Raw genomic sequence first — 26,931 nt, 5'->3', positions numbered from 1 at the left:
ACATTGCTTCCAAGATGAACTTCTGACATTAATCACCTTTTTCTGCCATCATCCTGTTTCCACTTTTTCCTCCCCGTCCTCCTGTTCTCTGCTATCGCCACATCTGGATTATGAATTAATGACTAACATGATCACATTATTCATTTTAGTTTGCAGCTTTCGAGAACAAAGAAGTGGCTTATTTTACCTGCACAGCTTTGTCCATTTCTTTGCACTTGTATTTGCTTTACATTAATTGAGGCTAAAACTGTGATCTGGGGGCAGTAATAAATGTGACTACTGTATTTTCTTTCTGATTTAATGTCATTCTGTCTCTGAGTTTCCCTCCCAGACCTTCCTCCCTCCCCTTTCTTTCCCTCCCTGCCTCCTGCACTCTCCCCTCTCTCTCACTCTCTTTGCATGTGTCATTTTACTGCTCTTTACTCAGCCCGCCAGCAGCAGTCTGTCCTCATCACTCCTTGTCTTTAGATCTCCTTGCTCGGTCCACTGTCGTGCCATTTGTCGCCAGGAAGGGAAAGCGGTGGAAAATTCCTATTCTCTCAGGCTGGATTCACTTGTTTTCACCAATGGATGGAGTTTATTCCCAAGCGCACACAGTGACTTCTTGAAAAGTGAGTTATTCATATTCGAGTAAGCAGACATAAAACTTTGGCAAGCTTAAATGGGTAGAAGTTGAAATGATGCTTTTAGATGTTACCAAAAGTTAAGCAGTTGTTACAAATTATTAATGACATATTAAACCCAAAGAGCTTACAGACTGAAGTTTTATGGCAGTTTTGACTCATGCTTGAGGACAATATAGCACCAAACTCACATATTTATATGTAAGTAAGCAGGTGCCAGGCTGACAGAAGTCATGGTAGTTTATCTTTAAACTGTCAATTGTTATTACAATAAAGTAAACACTAACATCCCTCACAATCATGTTACAAGGAGATATTAATTGGTTTTAACTTGGGGAATATTCTGAAGACTTAAAGTACAGTTTTAAGCCTAATGTAGTTATTTACCAGCTTTAGTTTTTGATCCTGTATTTTAGGCTCACATTGGAAAATTGTTGTTTCTCTTATCATGTATCAATACCACCCCTTCTCTTTGGCACATTTGCTTTGCATATTAAATACATGTCTATGATGCGTTTTACTATTTTTTAAACAGTTTATTTATAACACTCGTTTATTTTTATGGTGCCATAATAACTGCTAAACACTTGTGTGAAGGAAGTTCACCTCCAAACCCTCTATCTATCCCTCTGTAAGCTGGACACATCCTTCCTTTTTGAATAGTTTTGGGACCACTAACTTCTAATTATTCTTCCTTCAGTTTTCTGTGCTTTGAAGTTTGAAGCAGCTTTGCATTTTCCCACCACTATTAAATACAGATGATGGGTGACTGTCAGTGATTTCTAAGCTGGAAAGAAATGAACATTGATTCATTTAAACAAAGTGGCCTATTCTTGGTATAAAATATTTCTTTTATGACCTCCATATTATTTTAAAATGGTAAAAACTAATAAACCACACCACAAACACTCCCTCACTGTCAATGCAAAGGGTTAGCTTAATTAAAGCCCCACTTAATTAACACGTGTATTAGCCGGAGGCCTTTGCCAACAGGCAAAAGATGCCCTCTCTTGAATTAAAAACAAAAACTTAAATGAACATGCTTTTTCTCTAAAAACCGAATATTCCTCTCTTCACTTTGGCAAGCCGTCAATTATTTTAATATCCTTTTGTTTAGCTGACCTCTTTCACGTAGGCGCCTTTGGTTAAACACAGCTGCAGCTAATAAAATTAATAACTCCAGCACCGTTTGATTCACTGTGCCGCTGAGCGTTAACAATAGCGCCGTTTCTGTCGGTGTTCACTGGCGTATATTGTCAGTAGTGGTTCATTTAGCACACCTGAATCAAACGGAGCCATTATTAGCCTAATTTTATTAGCTGCAGCTGTGTTTGCCCTCCTGCCACAACAGGGCCAGAGAAAAACCTGCTTTTTTCTTCTTCTTTTCAGAGCTGCTAATAGCTGCTGCTGTTCCTCTGGGTGTAAGTTGTAACTTCAGACGACAGTAGAGTAAGTAATAATGTGGATATGTATGCCGAATTAATGATGAGTTAGCCAGTATTTAAAATACTGCAAATTTATTAATAATTATTCATAAATAGCTGTTATTTAGGAGATTTTGAGAGAAGAGAGGAGGGGTTCTGCTATAACAAGCTACAGTAGCTGACAGGAGGCTTTTAGAGGCAAATATGTCATATTAAGTATGGCAATAATAAGGCGTGTGGGGAACGAAATGTGTTATAAAGTATTTAATAATAATATGTATTCGCTAGTATAAGTGTTAGATAGTGGACTTTAAAAAATAATTGGCTAAAATGCCCTCAGTGTGAAAATGTCACTGTACAGGAAGAAAGGCAAAGTAAAAGTTTTTTGTTGTTGTTTTTGTTGTTGTTGTTGTTTTTAAATAGGGAGTTTGTGTTAACGGGAAAATGATTTTCCACTTAAAGGAGGTTTTTATTTAAGTGGGATACATACAAATACTGAGAGCTTCCAGACCAGCATTTCCCCTCTACAGAACAGAGTCACTGTGTGGTTTTCTAAAAAAGCTTCTCATCTCTTTTTTTTTCTCCAAGAACAACATCCCTTAGTATGATCTGTTCCTTATTCTCTAAGTGAGCAAGCAGCGATTGGAAACTATATGTTTGAGCCATGTTAGAGGCTCCTGGTGAGATGTAAACTTTCTTTTTAATGTGGTTTTGCTGCTAATAACTATTAACCATAGTTGCATAATCCTCATAGTTTAGTTTATCTTGGTGGGACAATCACAAGTTGTCGTCCTGTACGGCTCACATGCTATAGGTATTAAATGTGCTTGCAATGAATTATATGAATCTATAGCATTATTACACTACTCTGGTCAAGAGTTCATCTTCTGATTGAAGCGGTGTGTTTACATGATGAGATTATTGGAAATGCAGATTTTAACTCTTGTCTGTCTACATATTTAGAATATAGATCCCGAAAGCATCTTGAGGTCGTTAAGACCCTCGCCACAAACATTTAGGTGTCACCAGACCCCAATCATTTCAGCTAAATACAACTCAGCTTGGTTTTAATCTCCTGGGCCATCAGGTTTCAATCCAGTACCCCTACTCTTAGAATTCACAGTTTAATTCATTAAAAAGCAGTTAAAGGCCCTTTAAGCTCTGCTTTTACGCACACTCCCTAAATTAGAGTCTGCTGGAGGTTTTCCGTGTGTTTCTACATGATTTGTCGGTCGAAGGCTACTGAGTGTGACTGTACATTTGGCCTCCATGTGCGCTAGTAAAGAGTGCGTGCTGAGAGTGTGTGGTCTCTGAGCTGTACTCCCACCGACTGTGTTGCTTGAAGTAGTTTTAATGTGTGTATGAGTGAGTAAAAGACACTTTACTCCAAAAAGCAGTGTACAAAAGCTAACTACATCTTACCCCCTCTGTTTTTGATATGAATTTAAAACATCAGAGTAGTAAAATGCTGCTTCAGTTACAGCTCTGAAATATGTGAGACTCTAGTTGGTGCCTGTCTTTAAAATATATTCACGTGGTTCAGCATAATCATACAGCGAGCTCAAGAATGTGTAGTCACAGTGGGGCTGGAATATGCCGTATTCTTTATGTAGAGAAGTGATCGATTAAGTCAATAAAGGCCTCTCAGCCACACTGATGTGGTGTAAAATTTAAAATGGAGCTTTTCTTATAAACTTATAGGCCATAATCAAAGTTTACCTTCAAAATAAGAGTCTTTTTGGGCCTGCACCAGGAATCTTTAAACAACTGACAGCAATTCTTTACTGAATAAATTGCTGGGCCTCGCCACATGGCGTGCACCCACACACATCTGTATCCCGGCACATTGCATTTAAAATCAAACAGGTATTACAGCATGAGGCCAGAGTTGTTTTTACATATGCATTCGATGAAGAATTTAGGAACTGTCCCCCTCCTTTTTTGCCTCACGTTCAATGGAGCCAATTTTTCCAAGGGTCTTATATCCAATATGGATACATGGTAGGTTAAGGGGTTTGCTTTCTTTGGATGAACTGCTCGATTTTACACTCTGACACGTGTAAAATATAGAAGGAAAAAATTAGTCCAGTCATAACCCGAATGCATAAACTATGGTCTATGGGTCACAATGCGAGCTGAAGTAAAGGGTTCATCAAGAGAAAATAAATCTGCAGGGAAAATAAATGTTAGGTATCTTTTTATTCTATTTTCTGACACTTTATAATTGAATTCATTGCAGTAACTGTGTTTGATGACTAGAATGGCCGATGTTTATCACTATGAGCTTCTGGTTTCTCATATACAGCAGAATGTGTTCACACAATTCACAGTACTGTGAGCGCTGTGTGGCAGCACATGTAGCAGAGCAGGATGACGTAGGGTCAAATGGTGGCGTCGTATCAAGTTACTAGTTTGAAAAATGCTTTTTTGGTAAGTTAATAAACAGTGAGAGCATAGTTTTCAGCATATAAAGAATATTTCTTTACTTCCTGCCAGCGCTGATCAGATAGCAGTGTTTTAAAAGCATAGCAAACCAAAACATTATTCAAAAAAGTCTTAAAAATTGTGTTTAAATCTAAACTGATTCCTTTCACATCCTGTGTGCTTCGCCGTGATGCCTCCATGTCCACATTACATTTTTTTTCAAACCTCAAAGCCATTTACTTTTTTCTTCCCACATTTTATGTCTCCTCATTAATGTCTTAAATGCTGCTCTGGTTAGTGGAGAAAATGTGAACGAGGGAAAGGGGCTGATTATAATCCATTACCCCAAATATTAAAAAAATGTGCTTATTAGCAGACCAAACTCAAATTGAGAGGGAGAGAGAGCACTTTGTTGTTTTAAGTTTACATGCAATACAATCAGAATTCATTAAAAAAAAAAGGTCTAATGTAGAGTAACACTGGATGTACTGGAAAAATAAAGATTGTGAAGAATTGGTTCGGAGAAGTTAAGGCGTGAGGGTTTTATTTTGTGTTTATTAGACTGACATTTGACTATTCTCACTAAAGAGCACGGGTGCAAAGAGCACGGTCTGGGTTTTCTCCACAGGGTTCACGATGAGAACCTGAGTTCAACACTGAGTGTCTCAAGCATAGCTGAGCCTTTCCAGGACCAGGTGTGAGGAGGGTGCTTCTGCTTGGTCTTGCACTGGGGTCATTTGTGCAAGCTCCTACTAGATCCTGTAGTGTTGTGTGTTTTAGTGAGTGTGTGAATAACTGTATGTAAAATGTATTCCAGTGTTGTCACATTGACGGCAGTGTTATACTGTCTGTGAGTGTGTGTGACAGCGTGACCTTCAGCTCAAATGTGCAGATACTACGCTACAATAACTACATTACAATATACCAGCTACACAGGCAGACTCCAAGCATGAACCAGAATAACTGATTGCGCTCAGTGTTTGCAGCTTCTGCTTGCAGACATGCGAGCACGTATAAACTTTTGATGGAGCTGAACCAGACAGCTGAGTGTTAACATGCTGTGAGAGGATGTATATTAAACAAAACCAGAGTATTTCTTTTTTATTTACATCGAATCAAATCAAAAGGCAGGAGAAAACCAAGCTTAAACTGTCCCGTGTGAGAGCTGAAAGTTTAGCCGTTTTTGATGTCGAAACACTCGAGGAACACTTGCATGTGTCATTTCACATGATGTGAACAGAGAGACATAGTTGTACTACTTGAAGCCTTAGAAGGCATCAGACAATAGAAATGAGATGCTGATGTTAATAGATCTAGGACGCCTGCCCAAGTGAAGTTCAGCAAATGCAAAGACGAGGAATCCGTTTACAGGACCGTTGAAACATTCAGGACTTTCTCTTCTGTTTCCTGGTCCAGTGTGGAGGGGCCTCATTGTGCTCCATACGTTGTGATTCTTTTATTTATTTTTTCCTCGTTTGTGTTGGCCAAACTCTTTTAATGGCAGCTATTAATTTTGCATGTGAGTTTTATTATAATAATGTGTCACATTTGGCGCAGACTCGCGTGTCACTGCCGACTTTACGGCCATACCACTGAAAACCACACAGCGTGAGGAAAAATACAAAGCTGTGAGCACAATTGAGCAGCGCCGAGTCTATTTAACGGCGTAAGTTGGATTCAGGTTCTCAGCTTATTACTCATGAAGCTTCAGCAAATGTAAATATAAGAGGACTGTTGTTTCTGACAGCACAACAGTGCAGATAAACCTTTTTATAGTATACAGAAATATGTGTAAACAGGATGTTTCTCATTCTTCTTTGTTAACAATCAGTTGTTTGTTACCATGTGCCATAAATCTAGAGTGTACACACTTTTTTTTTTAATGAGCCTCAGCAATAATTGTTTGAATGCTTTGTGCAAGATTAGGAACCCATGAGGACGGATTTGCAGTTTAAGTGCTTTCAGTCACATCATCGTGTTGCTTTGGGCCTTCTTCGCTTTCTTTCTTTCTTATGATATGATCTCATGTGACCAGTTGCAGTGCCGTCTATTGAAGTGATTGCCAGGAAGTGTGTTAATTGTCGTTTAGTCTAAGTTGTACATGAGTATATTGATAGCCCATTGATGTCTTGCGGTTGTTAAACTCATCTAACTTGCTTATCAAAAGTAGTAGAAACGGGTCACCTGGTTCAAACGTAACAGTTCACCCTCAAAGGTAAACATGCAAATTCTTTTAAATCTGTACAAAAATGTGTAAAGTGCGACAGCAGTTACTTCCTTTGTTGTGTTAACTTCACCTCGTCTTGTCACTCAGAGTTATAAAACACTATATAGTATTGTAACCTCCCCTTAGGTCGCACAGTGTCACGTCTTGTGATTTCATGCTGTGTGCTGTGATGTACTCCGTCCTCTCCTGGTTTCCTCTATCGTGTCCTTCCCTGTCATGTTGTCTCACATGCTGTCCGTGTTATTTAATCGTGCGCATAACATTTGATACTGGGTCTAGCTCGAAGCAAAAGTGGGCATCTCATCTTGAATATTGTTTGCTATAATTTTATCCTCTCCGGTAGCAGAGTGACAGGAACGTCATAGTCGCACCACAGGAACTCCAGGTAAATAAGCTAATCGGACTGTATATTGGAGAAAGCGGCTGCATATTTTAGCATATTAATGAAAGCAAAACAGACTTTTTTATTTTAATATTTATTTAATATCTTGATGTTTTTTTAGACGCAGACTGAAAAGACGGGAATAAAAGTCAAGCACATTCGCATAGTATTGCAAAAGATGACCTCATTAGCATATAGTGATGTGTTCTGCAGCAGTGTGCAGTTTAAGCTCTTGTTGTTGCTTAGAAGAGGCTCGAGCGATTTGAAGTTAAGAAGAGAGTAAATGTAGGCATTTGAAAATTACTACTGCGTAGCATACTATTTTTATAAAGTACAGTTCTGCTTATTTGCATCCACAGTATACAGTGTGCACTATCACTGTATTCATATGTGCTTTAAGCACCTTCACGTCTTTCATTATAACCTGTTGTGTACTCCTGTGAGCCTAAACAGCGGATAATAAACGGGTCTGTGTTTAGTCTGTTGTGGTCGTCCCTGCCTCACTTCTGTGTAAATAAGAGAAAAAAATGTGTTAGCTGGATTGACTGGGCAGGGAAGGAACAAAGCCAGAGTGGTTGATGAAACGGTCTGTAATGGCTCTACACTGTCAACAATGGTAAAATAAGAAAGATGATATAGTTGATCTGCACGCTGTAGATCAACTATATCGTGTGTTATTTTTGTTTTTTACGATTCTTTTATTTTAGTGCTGTGGGTTTTTCTTTCCATCGTGAAGAAAACACTGGAAAAGATGACAGTGCAAGCTATTTCTGCATATGGTAGATCTCTGGACCACCTGAATGTGTAATAAAATGAAAGCTGGCCCACTTTCTTTGAAGGCTGCAAAGTTTGGCTAATTCTCAGGAGAAGCTGTCGAGGACAATTACTGTAACATCACTGTTACTGACTCGTTGTTTCAAGGATCTGTGATTTGCAGTTTTTTGATGAGGTTCTTCCTCCTCATGGTGTAGTTTATGCATTCACCTACTAAATGAAAGCTCCCTGGTTAGATCCTGGGAGGATGCACAAATACCTGTGGGATTGTGTCAGGAAGGATGTGTAGTAAAGTCAAACATGTGGCACTACCTGCTGTGGGGACTGCTGGTGAATAAGGGTTCAGCCAAAAGTAGCTTCTGTTGTATTTTTTTTTTAACCTAACTCCAGACTGGTGAGTTCATACAAAGACTTGTTGTATTTCATAATCCACCCATGTGTCTCTTATCTCTAGGTTGTTAATTTCGGCCTCACTGCTGTAGAGCTGTTACTGACTAATTCATGTTGTAGTTGTTAATCGCTGTAGATTAAATTGTGCTAAAGCAAAGCTCTTGTGTGTTTCCAGCTTCACGGGCTATGCTGTGTGTTCCTCCTGGAGTTTGCAAGAGGATGGAGCAGCGTGGAAACGCAGGGGGGGAAGCGGAGAGCCCCAGCCGTCAGGACAGCGCCAGCCCAGAGGAGATGGGGGAGAAAGGGGAAAGTCCCACTTCCAGCGGTGGTCTTCAGTGCAAGCTGAGCCGTATGGAGGTCAATGGCAGCCCAACAAACCCACGAACCCGACAGAACTGCACACCGCTGAGACCACTTGGAGGTGCGTTGTTAACAGGATGGCTCGATAAAGGTGTACATGTTTGTTATAATAAAAGTCATTTTAGTGTTTAAAGCTGTCAACAGACAGTGAAAGGAGTTAATAAACATTTAGTGGCTCCAACTCTGTATTGCATTCTCTAAGGAAGTTCTATCAGTCTCCCCAAATTCTCTCTATGCCATAAACACACAGTAAAATGCTACACTTGAGCCAACTTGGTCTAAACGGTCAGACAAAGACACCCAGCAGTCCTGCCACAACTGCCTCATTTAAAATGACTTTTATCCTTAAATTAAATTCAGCAGTGTAAAGGGAAGATAAAGAATCTCTTAAGTGCTCACTTCCAGTTTTATTCATTTCATTATTATAAATGTATTTACATCAATTTTATTAACCTCAAATCAGAATATTTGGTATTGCTGCTTGGTTAGTGATCATACATGTTTAATTATTTTTATTTATTTTTTACTTCATGCAACTGGACAGGTGACAAATGAATGAGTCCATTTTTGAAGGTGAGCTCGGCATGAAAGCCTTTGACAGGAGGTTGTTTAAAAATGTATGTCAGTCTAAATCTTTACGATATCTTGTCTACGGCGTGTTTTCCGCTCCACATCAGTGTACTGAGCATATGAACATCCAGCAGGCTTGATACTGTGTAAAAACTGCTTTGTTCTGAGGCTGTCCCAGCCTTAATCAAAGAGGATATATGTAGTAAAATTATCACTGCATACTACTTTCTAGTTCATTCGTATGCTGTAATGATTGGGTATAATGGCTAAAAGACACAGCCATGGCTCTGGTGGCAAAGCAGGTTGTCTGCTAATCACATCACAATCGCGGGCATGGCTTTGAGAAAGAGACTGAACCCAAGTTTCTCCCGCTGGCAGGAAAAGAAACACATTGTAAAGAGCTTTATAGAGTTTGTGCAACGTCGGCTCATGGATAGTGTTACAGAGCAGAAGGTACAGAAAACACTCAGTCATAGATGCCCATTATTCTCTCATGCAGTTGAAAACATCATCATGCATCATCACACAAACACTGTAGCGGAACATACACGCACACCCAAACACACACACACTGCTGTGTTACCTCCCTCCACCCTTCCACTCAGCGGTCTGGTTATTGGCTGATAGCGTGCCTGATGCTGCTGCGGTTTGGCTCCGGCTGATCTGTCACTGCTCCGCACACTGGGGGAGAAGGATTGATGACTTGTTAATTAGCAGCTCCTGTGGGACAGACGAGTGGACTGGATGGGTGTGAGTGGTTCTGTGCTTTGAGGATCTCTAAGCACTTATCCGATAACAAGTTCAGACTGATGCATAGGAATCGTTTTCACCGCTAGAGTCGTGGCATCGCTCCTGAGCGCTACATGCAGCAGTTTAATAGCGGTTCTGGAAACAAGTCTTAACCCTTGTGGCTTTTAATATGTGGTTCAAACACAAATACAGTTGTACAATCTTGCACTGACTTATACTGACACTGGCAGCTGCCCAGTGTAACACAATGAGACCACCGAGCTGCTATAGTGCAGCAGCGCTGACGCACTAAATACTGAGCAGACAAATTTGTTGAACTGTGGCTGTGAGCTTCAACTTCTGGAGGAATCCCTGGAGAAAGTAATTTATAACATTAAGTTTGTTTTACTCCCTGGGATGAATTTCCAGTCAGTAATGTAGCATTAAATCTTAAATATGTCCACATATCCTTAGCCCAACAGGGAGGACTTAACATGTTTGAAAATGTATTATTTTTGTTATCTACGTATTATACAAATAATTGTAGACCTTTTATAAGACGAGTAACGGTTGTTTTCTTGACTATAATGATACATTGTGTTACAGCAAAAAAGACATTTTCTCTGTCACCATTTAACAAAGTAAGAATATCTCCTAATTGATAAGAGGGAGGGTGGGAGAGGGGAGTGCTCAAGCATTTGAGCAATTGCTGAAAGGGTAAACTCTCCCACACCTTAACTGCTAGACCCACAGCAACAGAAAGGCCCAGGATGGGAAATCCTGAAAAGATTTATTTTCTACCTTTCACCTGTAAAGTGCTGAATCTTGTAATATTCTGTTTGTCATGCATATCATGGAAATCTTCTCCCCTCCTCAGATAAAAACACATTAACAGGTGGGGTAGAGGGAAACACTGTGAAACGCTAGTGAGGCCTGACCTGCGATTTCCCGTTAAATGCGAGGACCTGGGAAGTGGGTGAGCTACACATTAGCGCTATAACTTTCTCCCTCTCTGTCTTGTTGCGCCAGGTTTGATGATCCCGGTCTACTGTGTGGTGGAGCATGCAGACATGGGAATGGCAGGCAACTGTGAGGGGCGTAGTGACCGCCACGCCGAGTTTGTGTTGGTTCGTAAAGATGTCCTGTTCACACAGCTGGTAGAGACGGCACTGGTTGCTCTTGGATACTCGCATAACTCAGCTGTGCAGGCACGAGGTAAGCAGTGAGTGTGGGTAGGTCTGAAAAGGTAAATTCATGTGGTTTTCAGATGATTCAGATGTTACTCACTATGAAGGACATTTAAACTTAACTCTGTCCTTGAAAATGAAACATAACTGATTTTTAAATTTGGCTCATTGCCCTGTCTATTTGGGCACATCTCCTGACACTGCTAGTATTTTTAGTCTTCTCTGGAAGTCCCATACTGACCGCTTCTTGGTCTGCAAGGAGTACGGGAGCTCCTCGAAACAGTGACTCGTCAACTAGATTTTCATTTGTTGGATTAAGGATGAAGTCACTGAGAGCCAAATCTGTAAAGCAGGACAGGTGGTGTGCACAGATAATGTTGGTGTAGCCAAAAATTATATGGTGGGTACTGCAAACAGTCTCGTGTGTCACAGTTCAGGTGGTTTGTACCAAATGTTCACCCTCGGATCCCTCAAGATGTTGGAGTAGAAAACTTGATTCACAATCTCAGGCAACGTCCACACGTACTGGTACTGGTTGGTATTTTTGAAAACGCAGATTTTTCTATACGTTTGCACCTTTTGTCCACACGTAAACGGCGTTTACGGTCACTGAAAACGGAGATTTCTAAAAATGCCTACAAAAGGTGGATATTTTCGAAAACTCAGTTTTTGCATTTACGTGTGGACGAGAAAAAAGGAGAAAACGCAGCGTCAAAGGTGTGCGCCTTTTTTGACGTCACACTGTGCGCCACGTTATTGTTTCGGTGAAATGAATTTCTACAATACTGTTTCTGTTAATTCTACTCTCTGCAGTGTTTAAATGCTTACATATACACACAGTTACTGTCCCTCCATACATACGACTCGGTTCTACTTCTATGCCCCATCTTTGTTTACGATTTCCCACCGAGGCTTCTAGACTTCTGATTGGCCAACATTTCTACACGGTCAGGAATATATCGCCACCTGTTGCTTTGGCATGTTCCTAGCAGCGTTTTCCTTCATTTCTGCGTTTACGTGTGGACGGGATTATTTTTTAAAACGAAAACGGAAAATCTCCGTTTTCAAAAATACCCGTGTACGTGTGGACGTAGCCTCAAAGTCAAGCTGACTGGGACATTTCCCGGGAATAATCTAAAAGTTGCAGTTGCACTAGAAGTGATCCAGAGGTGCAGACAGGTGTTCAAATTTAACCCTCTCAAGGCAGGCGTTGCAGATTTGCAACAGTTAAAAACTAACAACCTGATTACCCCACATACATACTTTATGAGTTTTTTTTACTCAGAAGTACCACTGCAGGACTTGGTTGTGCATTAGCAACAAAAAGTTTAATTTGAGCCTGAGAGGGTTAAGGTCATACCTGGGTTTATAAAATGCCTTTCTAAATGTCTTTAGACATTTCTCCCTAAACTTGCTTTAACCTGCTTTCCCTAAACCTGTCAGTTTAGGGAGCTAAATTTAATCCATAGTTATTTTGTTCTGTCTGACTCCTCTCACCCACAACCAATCACTGCACATGGCTGCTGCTCCCTCAGCCTGGTTCTGCTGGAGGCTTCTTCCTTCTCACTGTCTCCAAGTACTTGCTCATAGGTTGTTGGGGTTTGGTATTATTGTTTTCTATTATTGTAGGGTCATTACCTTACGATATAAAACACCTTTAGGTGACAGTTTTTTGCAATTTGCCACTATATATATTTAAGAAATCTCACAGATGACATGACAACGAATAGCAGGCAAACTGCAGCCCTGACTTACAATTTAAAATCAGTAAAGTTTATCCACATAAAACTGACGCCTCTAAATCTGAAAGACTTACTGCTCCTCTAAGAACATCCAAGACACGAGGGGATCTACTGTGAGCATCTTCAGGGCTTTAACTTCCCCTTAAATGTCACCCGGACAGCAGAGCAGTGAAAACAAAGCCAAACTGTAGTCATGCCAGATCTTTTAAATACAAATTAAAAAACATGATCGGATGTTGAATAACTTGAAGCCTCTTCAGATGTGAGAAACATGCGTTTGTAAACTTCTCTGTTATTACACGCTGATGGGAAGGCTCATGCCTTACTCATTATTACCGCCCTGTTAGTTATTTGAGTAATTAATCCAGCAGCAGCTGAATGAAATATTACTGAGTGGGGGTTTTCCACATCGGTACAGTGAGTACTGATGTCGCAAAACTCAGGGACAGTCACAGGAGCGGTATTTACCAAGAAAGTATTTTCAGTGATTCACTACACCCACCTGGCTGCGTGGCGGTTAAACTGAACAATAAATCTATGTCTGAAAACCCCAGACGAGCACCAGAATTCAGAGATCAAAACAGGAGAGCAAGCAGCATCCAGTTCAACTGCATTCACACACAGAGAGAGAGACGCACTCACTCTCACAGAGCTGGGCAGTTTGAAATTCCTGGTGTGTCCCATAAACACAGGGTACTCTAACCATGTGGCCGACGCCCTACGACCCCCCTCGCCTGTCCCAAATAGCTAGGTTTTGTTCTGAGAAATAAGCCTTTTCTTTTCAAATAAATAATTTTTGGCTGGAGTCATGCATTTTTCCCCCGAGTGTGGTCACGACCAAAATTATACAGAGTCTCTTCTGCGATTGAATTGCATCTTGCATAACTTTGACTGGATGAGTATTTTTAAACTCTTCACTGAATGGCACAGGGCTTTTTTTTTTCTTTAATTAACTTGCACATTATGGCTAATTAAAAAGCAGCTATTTCTTATTTGGAATATATGGTTAAGGCTCGGGTTGTAACGTGGGCTTAGGTGCACTGCTGAGAAATAGTCCAACTAAATTTAACTTAAGGTCAAGTTTTTGGAAACATTCACTGATATTACAAACTGAAAAATGACTATTTTTAAGGTGTTTAAACCACTAGTGGATCCCTTTAAACAACCCAAACTTTATTTTAAAAAGGAAACTGCACTTAACATAGATTATGTCGGTACCCACTTATTTTTAAAATGCTTAAAATAAAATTTTACGGTACCTCTGAATCTCCCAAATTGCTCCTTGTGGAACACGTAGCTCCTTTAGGTGTCTATTTTTTTTCTCCATAAAACTTTTCCTTGCTTGATAATTAGATGAAAATGACTAAAACGGCCTTTTGTTGTATTACATGTGTGCTGCTTTTTGGTCATCAGTCTGTTAGTCATCTTCAGTTAGTTACCATTTTTGTGTTATCTTGTTGTTGCATTGTCAAAAAATGTCTGTATTCGTAATCTTATCCCACCTATAAAGTTGTGATTTTGTTGGATACAGTACTGTGATGTGTGTCTGTGCGGAAAAAATGCAGGGAGAAATGCACTGGTGTGCATGCAGGTATGTTCAATAGTGTATGACGTGACGTCCATCAAGAATCCAGTACTCATCTTTTAGAGCTTGCAGAGTCATATGAAAAGATGACAGGAAATTGTGTTTAATATTTAAGCTAAATCTCTGATAAACATCCTTTTGCTCTAACAACAAAAAAAAGATTTGTTTTTGGGTCTGTGTGGAGGAAATCGAGCCCTCTTCCAAAATATGTAGTGCAAAATCTTACTCTGCGCCTGACATGTAGACAGATACACTGATATGAGGTATTGTTTGGGAACTAGGGAAGACTGCAGATTGGTACAAGGATAAAGCCCAAACATCTGCCTGTCAGCAGTAATTTAAGCTTTATTCACTTCAAGTGAGAGTTTTAAAAGGTTAAAGTAGCATCTCAGTGAGTAGTTGACCACATGTGAAGGTATCAATAGTTTTAAAGACGTGGCAGATCTAGGAAACGTAAAAACTGCCAGTTATCAGAAGATATTCTGTTAGACAAGAGAGCAATGACCTCACAGTGTTTATTTGGAGCATGAACATCAAAACAGCGCGCCCATTCTCAGCTCCAGACCTAATGTTGAGCTGATTTTACATTTCTCCTCTCATTAATCAACTGTGGAGGCCAAAGAGAACACACTTTGTTCTTTGCCCCTATCACCAGCATCCTCATGCAACACACACACACACACAACTGAGGCTGGCAGGCTAAGACTAGACAGGGTCTGTGTTTGATTTAGAAGATCCTAATGTGATTAGGTCTGTTTAGATTTGCACTTCCAGTCACGGCCGTATGAAGGCCAGGGGAATGTTCAAATCATCATGATGCTCAAAGATTCACCACGAGTTTAACCAACAGGTCAAAAAGCACAAACAGATTGAGCTGTTTTTAATATATTGACGGGAACAAAACAGTTTAACATGGTAACTTTTAAACAGTGATTGGTCTGTGTGTGTGTCATCAGGGATCATTAAAGTGGGCCGGTGGAAGCCGATGCCCATCCACTACCTAACAGATGCTCCGGAGGCCACGGTAGCGGACATGCTGCTGGATGTTTACCACATGGTCACACTGCGGATCCTACTGCACAGGTCAGCATTGTGTATTGCAGATTGTAAATAGGAATCCAGCTTTTTTTTTTTTTTTTTTTTTTATTTATTTATTTTTTGCATCCATGGTGAAGCATCCCCTCAAAAGAAGAAAGAAGAAGAAGAAAGTGTACTTTATTGGTCCCCGTGGGGAAAATCGCTCTCTGCATTTAACCCATTCACTCAGTGAAGCAGTGGGCAGCCATTGGGCGCCCGGGGAGCAGTGTGTAGGGACGGTACCTTGCTCAGGGGTACTTCAGTGTAGCTGTTCAGGGGAATCGAACCCCCGACCTTCCGATCATGGGGCCACCACTCTACCTACTGAGCTATCCAAAATAAGTACCAGGCACACCAGCTGACTTGATTTTGTTCATCTAATTTCATTTTGCAGAGTTTTGGGGCACTTTGCAGTAACAGAACTGCAGTGTGTGTATCTGCTGCGTGTGCTTGGTGGACATATGGAGATGACCATATGTATACACTGTGCACACAGGCCAGCAGCTCCGGTTTCACTGGGAGCCCAAAAGTACAGTTTTACTTATCCACTCATTATAGTGGCGACTTTTAAGAGTTACAGAATAAATACACTTGAATAGAATCATATTCTAAGCATTAGAATGCACTATATACATTTTAATGCATTACGTTATTCATCATATATGTGCAGCAGGTATAATTTATACAAGAGATTACTTTGGAATGGGCAAAATACAAGAGGAAAGCCTCTACAGCCAGTGACTGCAGAAAACAAGGGTCAAAACTAGTCTTGTCTTCTAAATGCTTGGATTACATCAGATTCCTGTTTGTTTCTTTCTGTAATCAGCACTGCTCTTGAAAGAGTGAACAGAAAAGTTTTGTCATTTCCATGTAGCTTTGCCCGGCTGGAGGAGCTGCCATCAGACCAGTGGACCCACGCCACCGTGAGAAACGCCCTCAAAGAGCTGCTTAGAGAGACCAACCAGAGCGCTCTGGCAAAGGAGTGTCCTCTCTCCCAGGTAACTGCTTCATAACTCTGTCCAGGCAGAGTTCAAGCTCAGCAGCAGTTTCACTGCGTCATGGGTCCAAATCAGACTCGAGTCGCTCTTTCTCTGAATAAGCTGAATGTTTTTATGATTTTTTAGGTAATCCATTCAGTCACTGCATATTACTCACATTAGATGGTGTAAACAGAACATTCAAAAGAATTAGTTTGCTAAGTCCCAGATAATAAATGCTTTATACTTCAGGTTTTAGCACCCATAAGCCACAAATGTGAGCTATAATCAGCACATGCAGGACATATTTAGATGTTCCTGCAGGTTGCTTGATATTCAGATTTTCTTTATGATGTGTTGTGATGAACTGAACACAAGGACAAAGTTTAAATTCCTCCTTTTGCCTTTTTTTTTTTTTTGCCCTTTTTGTCACACGCTTATTGATAGCCAAGATGTATTTGTCTCTAAGCACATGGTTTCATCATCAGTTCACCACACGCTTAGTGCAATGTGTAATCTGAGTCGCACACACACACACACACACACACACACACACAAATATTGGTACCATCCCATGGGAAAGGATGCAAACACGCACACCTCAATTATCCTGCTCACACACACCCTGCAGTCATTAGAGTCGAGAGTGTGTCATTTCGACTTGTGATTTATACATAAGACTTAGTCATGATGTAATTAGTGATTAGGGGAAGTGTGTGGGTGGTGTGCATTTGCAGCTTGACTCATGTGACTTTTAATCCTCAGCGTTTCCCATGTTGAGCTTTTGCTGGCGTTTTTGCATCTCTTGCTCGGTATAAGTGGCCAGTTGTTGGTCATTTGCGGAGACTTGAGATTTTTAATCAGTCTGAAAGACAAAGCTGTTGCTTAATGGTTCAAAAATTTTGGCTAACCCCATGAATGACTAATGTATTTTGTCAAATTGTCTCTGTGTCAGAGTATGATCTCAGCAATCGTCAACAGTTCCTACTATGCCAACGTCTCCACCTCCAAGTGCCAGGAGTTTGGGCGCTGGTACAAGAGATACAAACGCATCAAAGGTAACTCTGAAGCCTTACTCACATTATCAGGTAACTGAGTGTAATTAAGGCAGTCAGTTTCCTTTTTTTCTTTCTTTCATTGTTAAGCAAGCTATATCTGCAAACTAGCCTCAAGCTGGGCACAGATATTCCTGCCCTAAAGTGCTAAAGTGAAGGTGCTCAGTGGGAGACTCGTCAGTATTTTTCTGATTATGGAACAGTGTTGCATATATTTGTTGGCTGTCAGAGACAACAGCATGCAAAGTCTAATGGGACCACAATGTAGTTAATTAGCTGCAGCTTGTGTGCCCTCACTTAGATTATGACAACTGAATGCTTTCTAAGGCCCTGGCTGAAATGCTACAGTTTGAAGCAGGAATGAATTTGTCCCTAATTATTCTTTTTAAAAATGAATAATGACATTACGGTTGTAAATTGGCTTTATGATTTACCAAATGATTCCCCTGGTTTTACTAACGCTGTTGTTTTAAAGTGGAGCAACGTTTAAGACAAGATAAAGGCTGGTGTGATTTTTAAAAAGGTCACCTTAGTGTTTTTCCTGCTCCGTGGTAAAGAAGCTCATTACGTGTGTCTTTGGCTATAGGATCAATATTATAACAGTTTGTCAGGGAACCACTTTGTACGATGTGAAAATCTCTGGGTGGTAATTTTCCACAGTGAACACTTTTGTCTCAAAGAAATGTAACTAATGATGTTGTTAACGGACTGAAACAGACATAGTTTCATGTCATTTAAACTTTAACGGTTAATTCTGTTTTCGTTCCTCGACTCTCAGAGTTGAAAATATCCTTAATTATCTTTAATAAAAATATAAATAAGGATAGTTTCAAAAAGTGGAAACTACACCTGTACCTTATAGGAACTATCTCTGCATTTATTGGTTGCGTTATTTGAAAATGTAGCCATCTTTAATATGAGCTTTGGTTATTGTAACAGTCTATATATTTAATAAAATACGATAGAATTTAATAGAAACCCAAATAACAGGAGAGTTTTGTTGACCATTAACATTAGAGCAGGTTTTAGGTGTGAGTATGAAGGTGTTTCCCCCAGAGGTTAAATCAGAATAGCTGATGTTTGTTTTCCCGGGTTGATTCCACACATGCTTTTCCTGCCACAACAAGTAAAAATGACGAACACGATAATGAGGTCATCTGCAATCTTTTTGTTTGGTTTTTTTTTAAAGGAAAGCTGGTGACTAAAATGATATTTTTTACGCAGCAGTGAGCAGAAATGTGGCCACACATGGGTTTTTTGAGTGCCGGATCCTTGTGTGTATGTACAGTTCTGGTCCTCACTGCCAGGTGTTGCTGCAATGTAGTGATTATATTTTGAGTCTAGGTGTGTGGCTTTTGGTAACCTCCCGGTTAAGTGTCCCCCTCCTGCCTTGTTAAAAACTTTTACAGTTTTTTGAACAACTCTCCTGAACCTCAGCCACCAGCTGTTCGGCTGTTTATACTTTATTTGCTTTCTGCTGCTTTGAAAATTCATAAAGGTAAAAACTGTCAGACACTTTTTTAAAAAAAGAAGGAACTGACACTTATTGCTAGTTACATCTCAAGTTAATATGACTCACCTGCCTTAATGCCTTCGTTTTGTGATCCTTTCTAATGAAGCTTTTCCATTCTTCTGTCCACCCCCTGTATGTGTCTGAGCACGTGTGCCAGCCTCTGTGTGTCTAATCTGCTGCATGAGACGTCTGTCAGTGACAGCTCTCAGTAGGAAGGAACTGTCACACATGGTTCACATTAATGTCACCCTTAATACACATGACAAAACTAAATGCTCTTAACTCCTAATGGAAAACAGCAGTAACCTCCCCTCCCCCCCCCCCCCCCCCCCCCCCCCCCCCCCCCAACTCACACACACACCAACACACACCAACAAAACACAGGAATAATACTTATTACACACACACACAAGGTAAAAATCTGATGCCCTGCCAAACCTTGCTGCAACTTTTTATTCCCTTAATAACCAAAAATGCGACACACAGCCAAACCGGAGTGGAAGCCTAACAAGAAGCAGACTTACGTGGAGAGGCTGTTAAAATCCAGGGGAAGAGAAAGAAAAGAGTTCAGAGGAAACATTCTTCACTTATTTGATAATCTTATCTGGTGAATATGGAGACAGTAAGTGAAAATAAGACCATACTTCAGCCGAGGTTGTGATCAGATCGTCCCCCGAAGACTAGAATTCATACTTTGAAATGATACAGTGCAGTTTTGTGACTTGGAGCAAAGTTTTGTGGTATTCTTGACTCCGGGTCCTGGACCTCTGGGGGTGCCATGACCTAATTTGAGAACCGCTGCTGTAAGAACTCCTGGAAGGATCCCTGTAGGATCTCTCACAAGCTCCTCTACTGTCACTACTGAGGCTTGGATAAAACCTGAGCCATTTAACTTTTGCTCACACTGTCTGATGTCAGAGTGGGATGAGAAACATGAAGTAACCGTTAATGGACTGGATGCAGTGTAGATCATTTTTATAAGTAAAGCATCATTGAACTACGTGGGTAATCATGTATGCAGAAGAAACTGCTAACAGTCTTGGTCCTCTCGCTTTCATTTTCTTTGTAGGTGAATACATTGAAAAGATGTGGTCGTCACAGGAGAAGTCGGATATAAAAGGTACGCCCATCGTCTAATGTGTTTTTAGTGGAATGAAAATTAAATACTTCTGACACTTACATTGCATATGATGCTCGCTAATAAGAAGCGTCTCAGAGTTTTTGCATGTTTTCTGTGTGAGATTTGTCTGAAACTTCAAACTGAATACCAGCAGTCTAAGAAATATTAACCTTTAACCCCACACCAGGATGTTCAATCCAGATATATTAACACAATATTGTATATGTGTGTTGACGTAGTGGAGCGGGATTTGGACCTGAGCATCCTCAGCCATCGTCCTCCCTCTCTCTTGCCCTCTCCCACCCATTTGGGTGGGTCCGGAGTTCATTCCCTTAAGAGTGGCCTCGGGGACACTCAGACCTCAACCCAGCCTCACGGCCTGCCTCACCCTAGTGGACAGAATCACCCCAGTCCTCCACTTCGTCCACAGGCTCCACCTCTCCTGGGCCACAGCGGGCTCCTGCCTCCCCAACTCCCCCCTCAACTTGTACGTCAACAGCTCGCGATGGCCCACCTCATCAACCAGCAGCTGGCTGTTAGCCGCCTGCTTGCCCACCAGCACCCACAGGGAGTCAACCAGCAGTTCCTCAACCATCCTCCTATCTCACGGAGCTGCAAGATCTCCGGGGCTGTTTCTGAGCCCAGCCTCAACTCCGGGGCCGAAGTCTCCTCCGACATTTACCAGCAGGTCAGGAATGAGCTGAAGAGGGCCAGCGTTTCCCAGGCCGTGTTTGCCCGTGTGGCCTTTAACCGCACACAGGTAAACGTGGAATTAAGGCAAATGTGGAGACGATAATAAAAGACTTCATTCCATAGAATCTAGGAATGACTATTTAAATGTGTGCGTCTGCAGGGCTTGCTGTCAGAAATCCTCCGTAAGGAGGAGGATCCTCGCTCTGCCTCTCAGTCTCTGCTGGTCAACCTGAAAGCCATGCAAAACTTCCTTAACCTGCCTGAGAGCGAGCGAGACCGGATCTACCAGGAGGAGAGGGAGAGGAGTACCAACACTAACCACAACCACTCCACCAACCACATCTCCAGTGCCAACACACACAGACACGCACAGGTACATGCACACATTTAAATACGAGCTCTGCACATGAAATAAATCGCTAGCAGATTTCTTTTCAACTAAAACTTGAAAAATCTTACACTCTTATAGTCTAGCTTATGTCACTCACTACAACATATCTTTATTTTTCATTGACATCAGATTGTGTTTCTTGGTCTTGTGTAGACAAAATGCAGCATGCCCGGCCCGGAGCTGCAGATAAAGCTGGACTCGCTGGTAAACATCACATCAGGGATCTATGAGGAGATCCAGCAGGAGATGAAGAGGGCGAAGGTCTCCCAGGCTCTGTTCGCTAAGGTGGCTGCTAATAAAAGTCAGGTCAGTCCTTGTTTTTGTTGTTTTGAGTCTTTGATTTTCACAACCGAATTATACTCAAATCTGAACCTGTAATCACAGCCCGCTGCTGTGAACTTAGCCTGAACGGGTGTGGGCTGTACGTGGGCTGCCTAAACTTGCATGTACATAGAGGGTTACACGTGCAAACCTGAGATAAAAATGTCTCAACATGAGTAAAAATTTCTGAGTTGATAATGTTTGAAGGAGCTGATGAGGGTGTAGTGTAGACGTGTGTGACTGTGTGTTTGTGCGAGGGCGTGTGCGGTATCTGATTACCCACTTGTGGCATACCATCATGACTCCATCCTCAGATAAACAATGCGGGCGATCGAGGGCGAGATCAAAGCATAGTCTGCTTCTGAAGGGGGAGACGGGGAAGGAGGGAGGGAGAGGGAGGACGCTATGGTTTTAAAACCAGTTTAAATATCTTCTGACAACAGACTACATTTATTATGAATACCGAGTTGGTGTGTTTGGGTGTGTGAGACTCGCTGAGAGATGCTTAAAAACTAAATCTGAAACGCTAAAGGATGAGAACACAGGACGAACAGAAGGATGCAAGATGGAGGAGAAGACAGACAAGATGATGGAGGGATGATCACATTATTACCATTAATTTCCAGGCTGAAGGCTGTGTATAAACAACAGCTGGTGGCAGATCCTGGGTCAGCCTAGCAGAGATAATGCAATCTTCACACACACACATGCGCGCACTCATTTGCAGGCCCCACTCATATCAGACTTTCCTTCTGGTTTTTCCTTCGACTCTTTGGGACAAACTTTGATTCACTCGTGTTCGCACATGTATAAATTAATATAAATAAATGTGTAAAATTGAAGAAAAAGTGACTCGGCTTTATTCACCAAGTATGTGCACATGCAGGGTCTCAGTGTATGTGACAGAACAAACAATAGGGAAAAAGCAGCTTGTATAGTACGTTTATATTTATATGTACAATGATGAAAAAGCGCAAACATGCTGCGATAAATTATGGGATAAAGAAGGGATGGATAGATGCTTACTGTATATACATAAGGACTTGGCAGTATATATTCAGTGTATATGTGTCTACAGTGGTTTATAGATATGTATACGTTAAGCTTTGGTTCAGGTATGGTGGATATAAGTACAGACACTTTGCGACTGAAATCATTTTGCTTCCTAAATGAGAACGAATGTTACAGTCACCTGGTGTGTAGCCCTAAAATGTCATATTAGTCACCTACATGCCATAACAGAGCATTTTCTTCACAGGGAAATCATTAAACCTACCTGCCTTCAGTTTTGGAAAGTTGTAAACTAGCTTTAACTAAGCTCCTCTATATAAAGTTTGTTTGGGGTTTTATTTGCATTGTAATTCAAGTAGTTCACTTACTTTTTAGCATTTTTGTGTAGGTGGTTACATTTAAAAGATTCTTTATTTATTTCACCATTGATTTTGCAAATTGCTGAAGCATGTTAGTAATTATTTTTCTTTCATTGTAATTGCTGTAAACACCCTTTAATCAGGTGTCCACCACCACCAGTATTCCTTGGTAAACCCTCCAGATCTCAGTCTGGAAAATGCTCAGTACACGAGGCTAGAGTAGTTTTAATGCTTTCCTTTTGAGTTACACCTGCAAACAAGTGGGCGCTGCATTAATTTGTTTGATAGTAAAGACACAGCTAACCTCTCTTCTTCCTTCAGGGTTGGCTATGTGAGCTGCTAAGATGGAAAGAGAGCCCAAGCCCTGAGAACCGCACATTGTGGGAGAACCTGTGTACCATCAGGAGGTTCCTGGCGTTGTCACAAGTCGACCGAGATCAGGTGTATGAAGAAGAGTCGAGACAGCAGCACAGCGACAGGCTGCACACCGTCCTGCACATCTCAGAGCCGCAGGTAACAAACATGCAGTCAGTGGTCGGAGTTTGGCACCGCTAGGATGAATCGGAAAGTTTGTTTTGTGTTTCACTGAAGTGGTAAATGTGGTTAAAACTCCGAGGAGCAAAAGAAACGCGTGAAAATCTGATATTTAAAAATAGTCAGCCACTCGCAACCACAGCGCAGCCATGTGTAAGAAAAGACACAAATCAAAGTGTTTTTACGAGTGAGAAAATGGGAAAAGCAGCATGAGCGTTTGCTGTGCTGTGTCAAAAAGTTTCCTCTGTCTCCTCCGTCTGTCTGATCCCACCACCTGCTCCTCTTAGCAGCCCTCCTCTTTGTCATGTTTGTGTCCCATAAGTCATTGAAAATAGAAGTGGTAAATGACCAGCCCACACATTTCCTGCTAAACACTCCTCCATCCCACCCTCTCCCAAAAACCAAAATGCTCTCCAGTCTAGCCCTAACCTCAATATTATTCAGAACATAGCCTGTAATTATTGAAGCAGAGAAAAAGGAATTGCCATTATCTTTATTTAGGTCCTTTAATTTTGATGGACCACAGATTTATGGTGTTGGATTCCTGTGTTTGGGTGTGCAGGCCTCCCCACCCTGTTAATAAGCTCTAGTAGCGTGCTTGTTTGTGTGATGAATTTGGGAGTTTAGCGTGCATGTTGGCGGGTGATGGAAGCCGGTTGATCGCACTTCCGCTTGTAGTACATTTTCTTTGAGTCTGCAGAGGGGCACGAGCTGAAATATGAGCCGAACAGTTCGCTTACTCCCGTGGCGATGAGGAGTGTGAGAACACAGAATGAGTAATCTTCAAATAGACTGCGACAGAGCAAACCGTAGTGTGTAATAGATTTTGATGTTTCAAAGCTTGAGAGTTTAAGAGATTTAGTTATTTATGGACAAATATGTGCAACCTTTTTCAGCATGGATGGCAAAGCAAATATGCCCCCTACACAAATCATCAAAAGGCCGTATATTTGTAGCTTTACATATAAGAAACATGTCTAAAGGGAATGATGAAAGTGTTTTAAGTGCTGAAATATGTTTCTCCTGTCTTTCACATCTAACATCTTCAGTGACACAAAGCAAAACAAAAAACAACAAAAAACAGGACACCGAGGAAGTTTTAAAAAGTTTAAGTGATAACATTTAACAGTAAATTAAAGAAATCATGACTCAAGGGCCACTTATTAACTTCATACAGTGTCAACTTTGTGTTAAGCTGCCTCAGACCGAGGTGAGCTGCCCTTGAATCGGCTTTTTAAATGTATATTTTTGGCATAGTTTTAAATGAACTGATATGGAAAATCAAGAAAAGGCAAACATTTCTGTTAAATAAGGTGAGACGGATCCATTGTCTTGTTTTTTTTTTTTTCTATTTTATTCTCGCCTATTGCAGATTAGGCGACACAAATCTTCTAAATGCTGTGACTCAACCTTTTTTATTTTCTAAACAGACCCTCCACAGGCAGCCCCTGCCACCGCTAATGGCTCCATCCCCAATTCATGATGAACCCCAGCCCATCCCCCCGCCAGCGCTGCAAAGCTCAGAAGATGGGCCTCAGCGCGGGGTGAGCCCTGGCCTCGGAGGTGGAGGAACAAAGAAGGCCCGGTCACGGACAAGGATTTCTCTGGAGGCCCTGGGAATCCTTCAGAGCTTCATTGGCGATGTGGGACTTTACCCGGACCAGGAAGCGATCCACACCCTGTCAGCCCAGCTAGACCTGCCCAAACACACAATCATCAAGTTCTTCCAGAACCAGCGCTACAACGTTAAGCACCACAGCCAGGCCAGAGAGCCTACCGCTGGGGAGGATGACAGGGAGAGCTCCAGTCCCAGTGAGGGAGGCGTCTGCACAATCGAGGGCAGAGGAGGGGAAGAGGCTCTCTCCCCGTCTGAGGAGTCAAGCGAGGACGGGAGAGGATCAGTGGAGGTGTTCAGAACAGAAGGAGATGTGGGAGGAGAAGGTGAGGTGGAAATGGAGGTTGAGAAGGAGGAAGGGGATGATGCAAAAGCTTCAGGGCCAGTAGCTTCCTCTCTGTCCCCTTACAGCAGCGCGGACAGCCCCCAGTCTGGAGAGCAACAGAGATAACAGCAGCGACCACACACAGACAGCCTGTGAATAAACACAATTTTGTCATCACCTTTAATAGAGCTGATGATCAGAGCTCTCTAATATCTGAAAAACTTGGGAAAAGTATTTATGGATGGTTTGACTGAAAAGTGAGTCCACCTACCTTCAGAGCCAGTGTTTTTGGTTTATAAAACAGTGTTTGGGACAACGCTCAGTGCCACTGAGAGAAAATGCATTTCAGTTATGCCATGGTTTTTGTTTTGATGTTGGGGAAAAGGCTCCATAGGACAACACGTCTTTGAAAATCAGATTTATTTAATTCTTTGAGTCGTTTTCCACTTTTTGACAGGATAAAAAAGAAAAACGCTCAAGCCTTCTACATCTTAGACTGCATTTAAAACACAGCCCTCTTACTAGCTCTCCAAGTACATTTCCAACAGTTTTAGCAAAGAATGTGCATCTTCTTTGTCTGCTGTCGATAAAATGCAATAAATTTTGTATTTGCTGTACTGTTTTGATAAAAGGTGCATATATGGTTTGTATAAAGTGATTGAGTGCATGTTGCCCCTCTTAAATCCAACCCCATAAATACATAACTGCAGGGATAGAGGCTTACAGCAGGTCAGAGGAGCAAACTCTTACATGCCTTCAGGTTCAGGTTTCATGCACTTACATTGGGACCAAGGATAAACGGCACTGAACTGCATTCGCCTTTTAGAAATACAAGCATGCAGGGAAAAAATACTATAACCTCTTATTTTCTGATTTTTTTTTTTTCCTTCTAGATATAATTTTTTTGTGTTGTCCTTAAAATTATTTTGGAGATCCCTGCATTGACTTGTCTGTATGTGAAACTCAAAAAAAGCCAGTTCACACTTTGCTCCTTTTACTATTTATTACCAGCTTTGTATTTACTTAAATCTAAGTATTATTGTTGTAATTACATTTTCTTTTCTTTGCAATGACTACAGATGTCTTTGTAAATGGGACTAAAACATGCCAAGAGGACCTTTGGACTGTTACACACTCAACATTCAACTTTTTCTTTGGCTGAAAAGGAAAATAACTGTTTTTCTTTTTTTCTTTCTTTTTTTTTTTTGGGACATTTATGTACGTTATGATGTAAATGTTGGTGATCCACCTGCAAAAGTGAATCTGCCATTAAACTGGGATGCAACCACTGTCACTTTACACTGTTTTGTGTCATTTTGTGCAACAAAGGTTGAGATTTTGTGAAAACAAATGAATCGTTTTATAGTTTATCTGCAGGACAGAGTTCCTGTTAGTTTCAGTTGTGATCTTGAACTGCTGATTCTGTTGTAGGCATGGCAGGAAAATCTGATAAGTTTAATGCATTTTCTGTGTGGGAAATCTTGCATCTTTTGAATTGTAAAAATTCAGTAGCACTGCGATGA

The 26,931-nt window shown here is 41.1% G+C and overlaps 1 protein-coding gene across 4 annotated transcripts; it reads left to right on the top strand.

Moving 5' to 3' along the window:
• The first annotated feature begins 428 nt into the window (after window positions 1-428).
• Window positions 429-26,691, top strand: LOC113015991 (DNA-binding protein SATB2-like). Of its 4 annotated transcripts, none has more exons than XM_026158423.1 (12): window positions 429-611; window positions 8,420-8,665; window positions 10,933-11,118; window positions 15,374-15,500; window positions 16,369-16,492; window positions 17,427-17,529; window positions 20,109-20,159; window positions 20,399-20,919; window positions 21,013-21,225; window positions 21,397-21,549; window positions 23,256-23,447; window positions 24,899-26,691. In XM_026158423.1, exons 2-12 carry the CDS (start codon window positions 8,431-8,433, stop codon window positions 25,532-25,534), a joined length of 2,541 nt encoding a protein of 846 aa, XP_026014208.1. In that variant the 5' UTR covers window positions 429-611; window positions 8,420-8,430; the 3' UTR covers window positions 25,535-26,691. The 4 variants fall into 4 exon arrangements, with proteins under 4 accessions (XP_026014208.1, XP_026014209.1, XP_026014207.1 ...); XM_026158424.1 differs by lacking the exon at window positions 429-611 and adding an exon at window positions 1,540-2,044; XM_026158422.1 differs by lacking the exon at window positions 429-611 and adding an exon at window positions 1,540-2,072.
• Window positions 26,692-26,931: the final 240 nt, after the last annotated feature.

Source organism: Astatotilapia calliptera, chromosome 23 (assembly GCF_900246225.1).
Source record: "Astatotilapia calliptera chromosome 23, fAstCal1.2, whole genome shotgun sequence".
Classification (NCBI taxonomy): domain Eukaryota; kingdom Metazoa; phylum Chordata; class Actinopteri; order Cichliformes; family Cichlidae; genus Astatotilapia; species Astatotilapia calliptera.
This window is presented reverse-complemented; position numbering and strand designations above follow the sequence as displayed.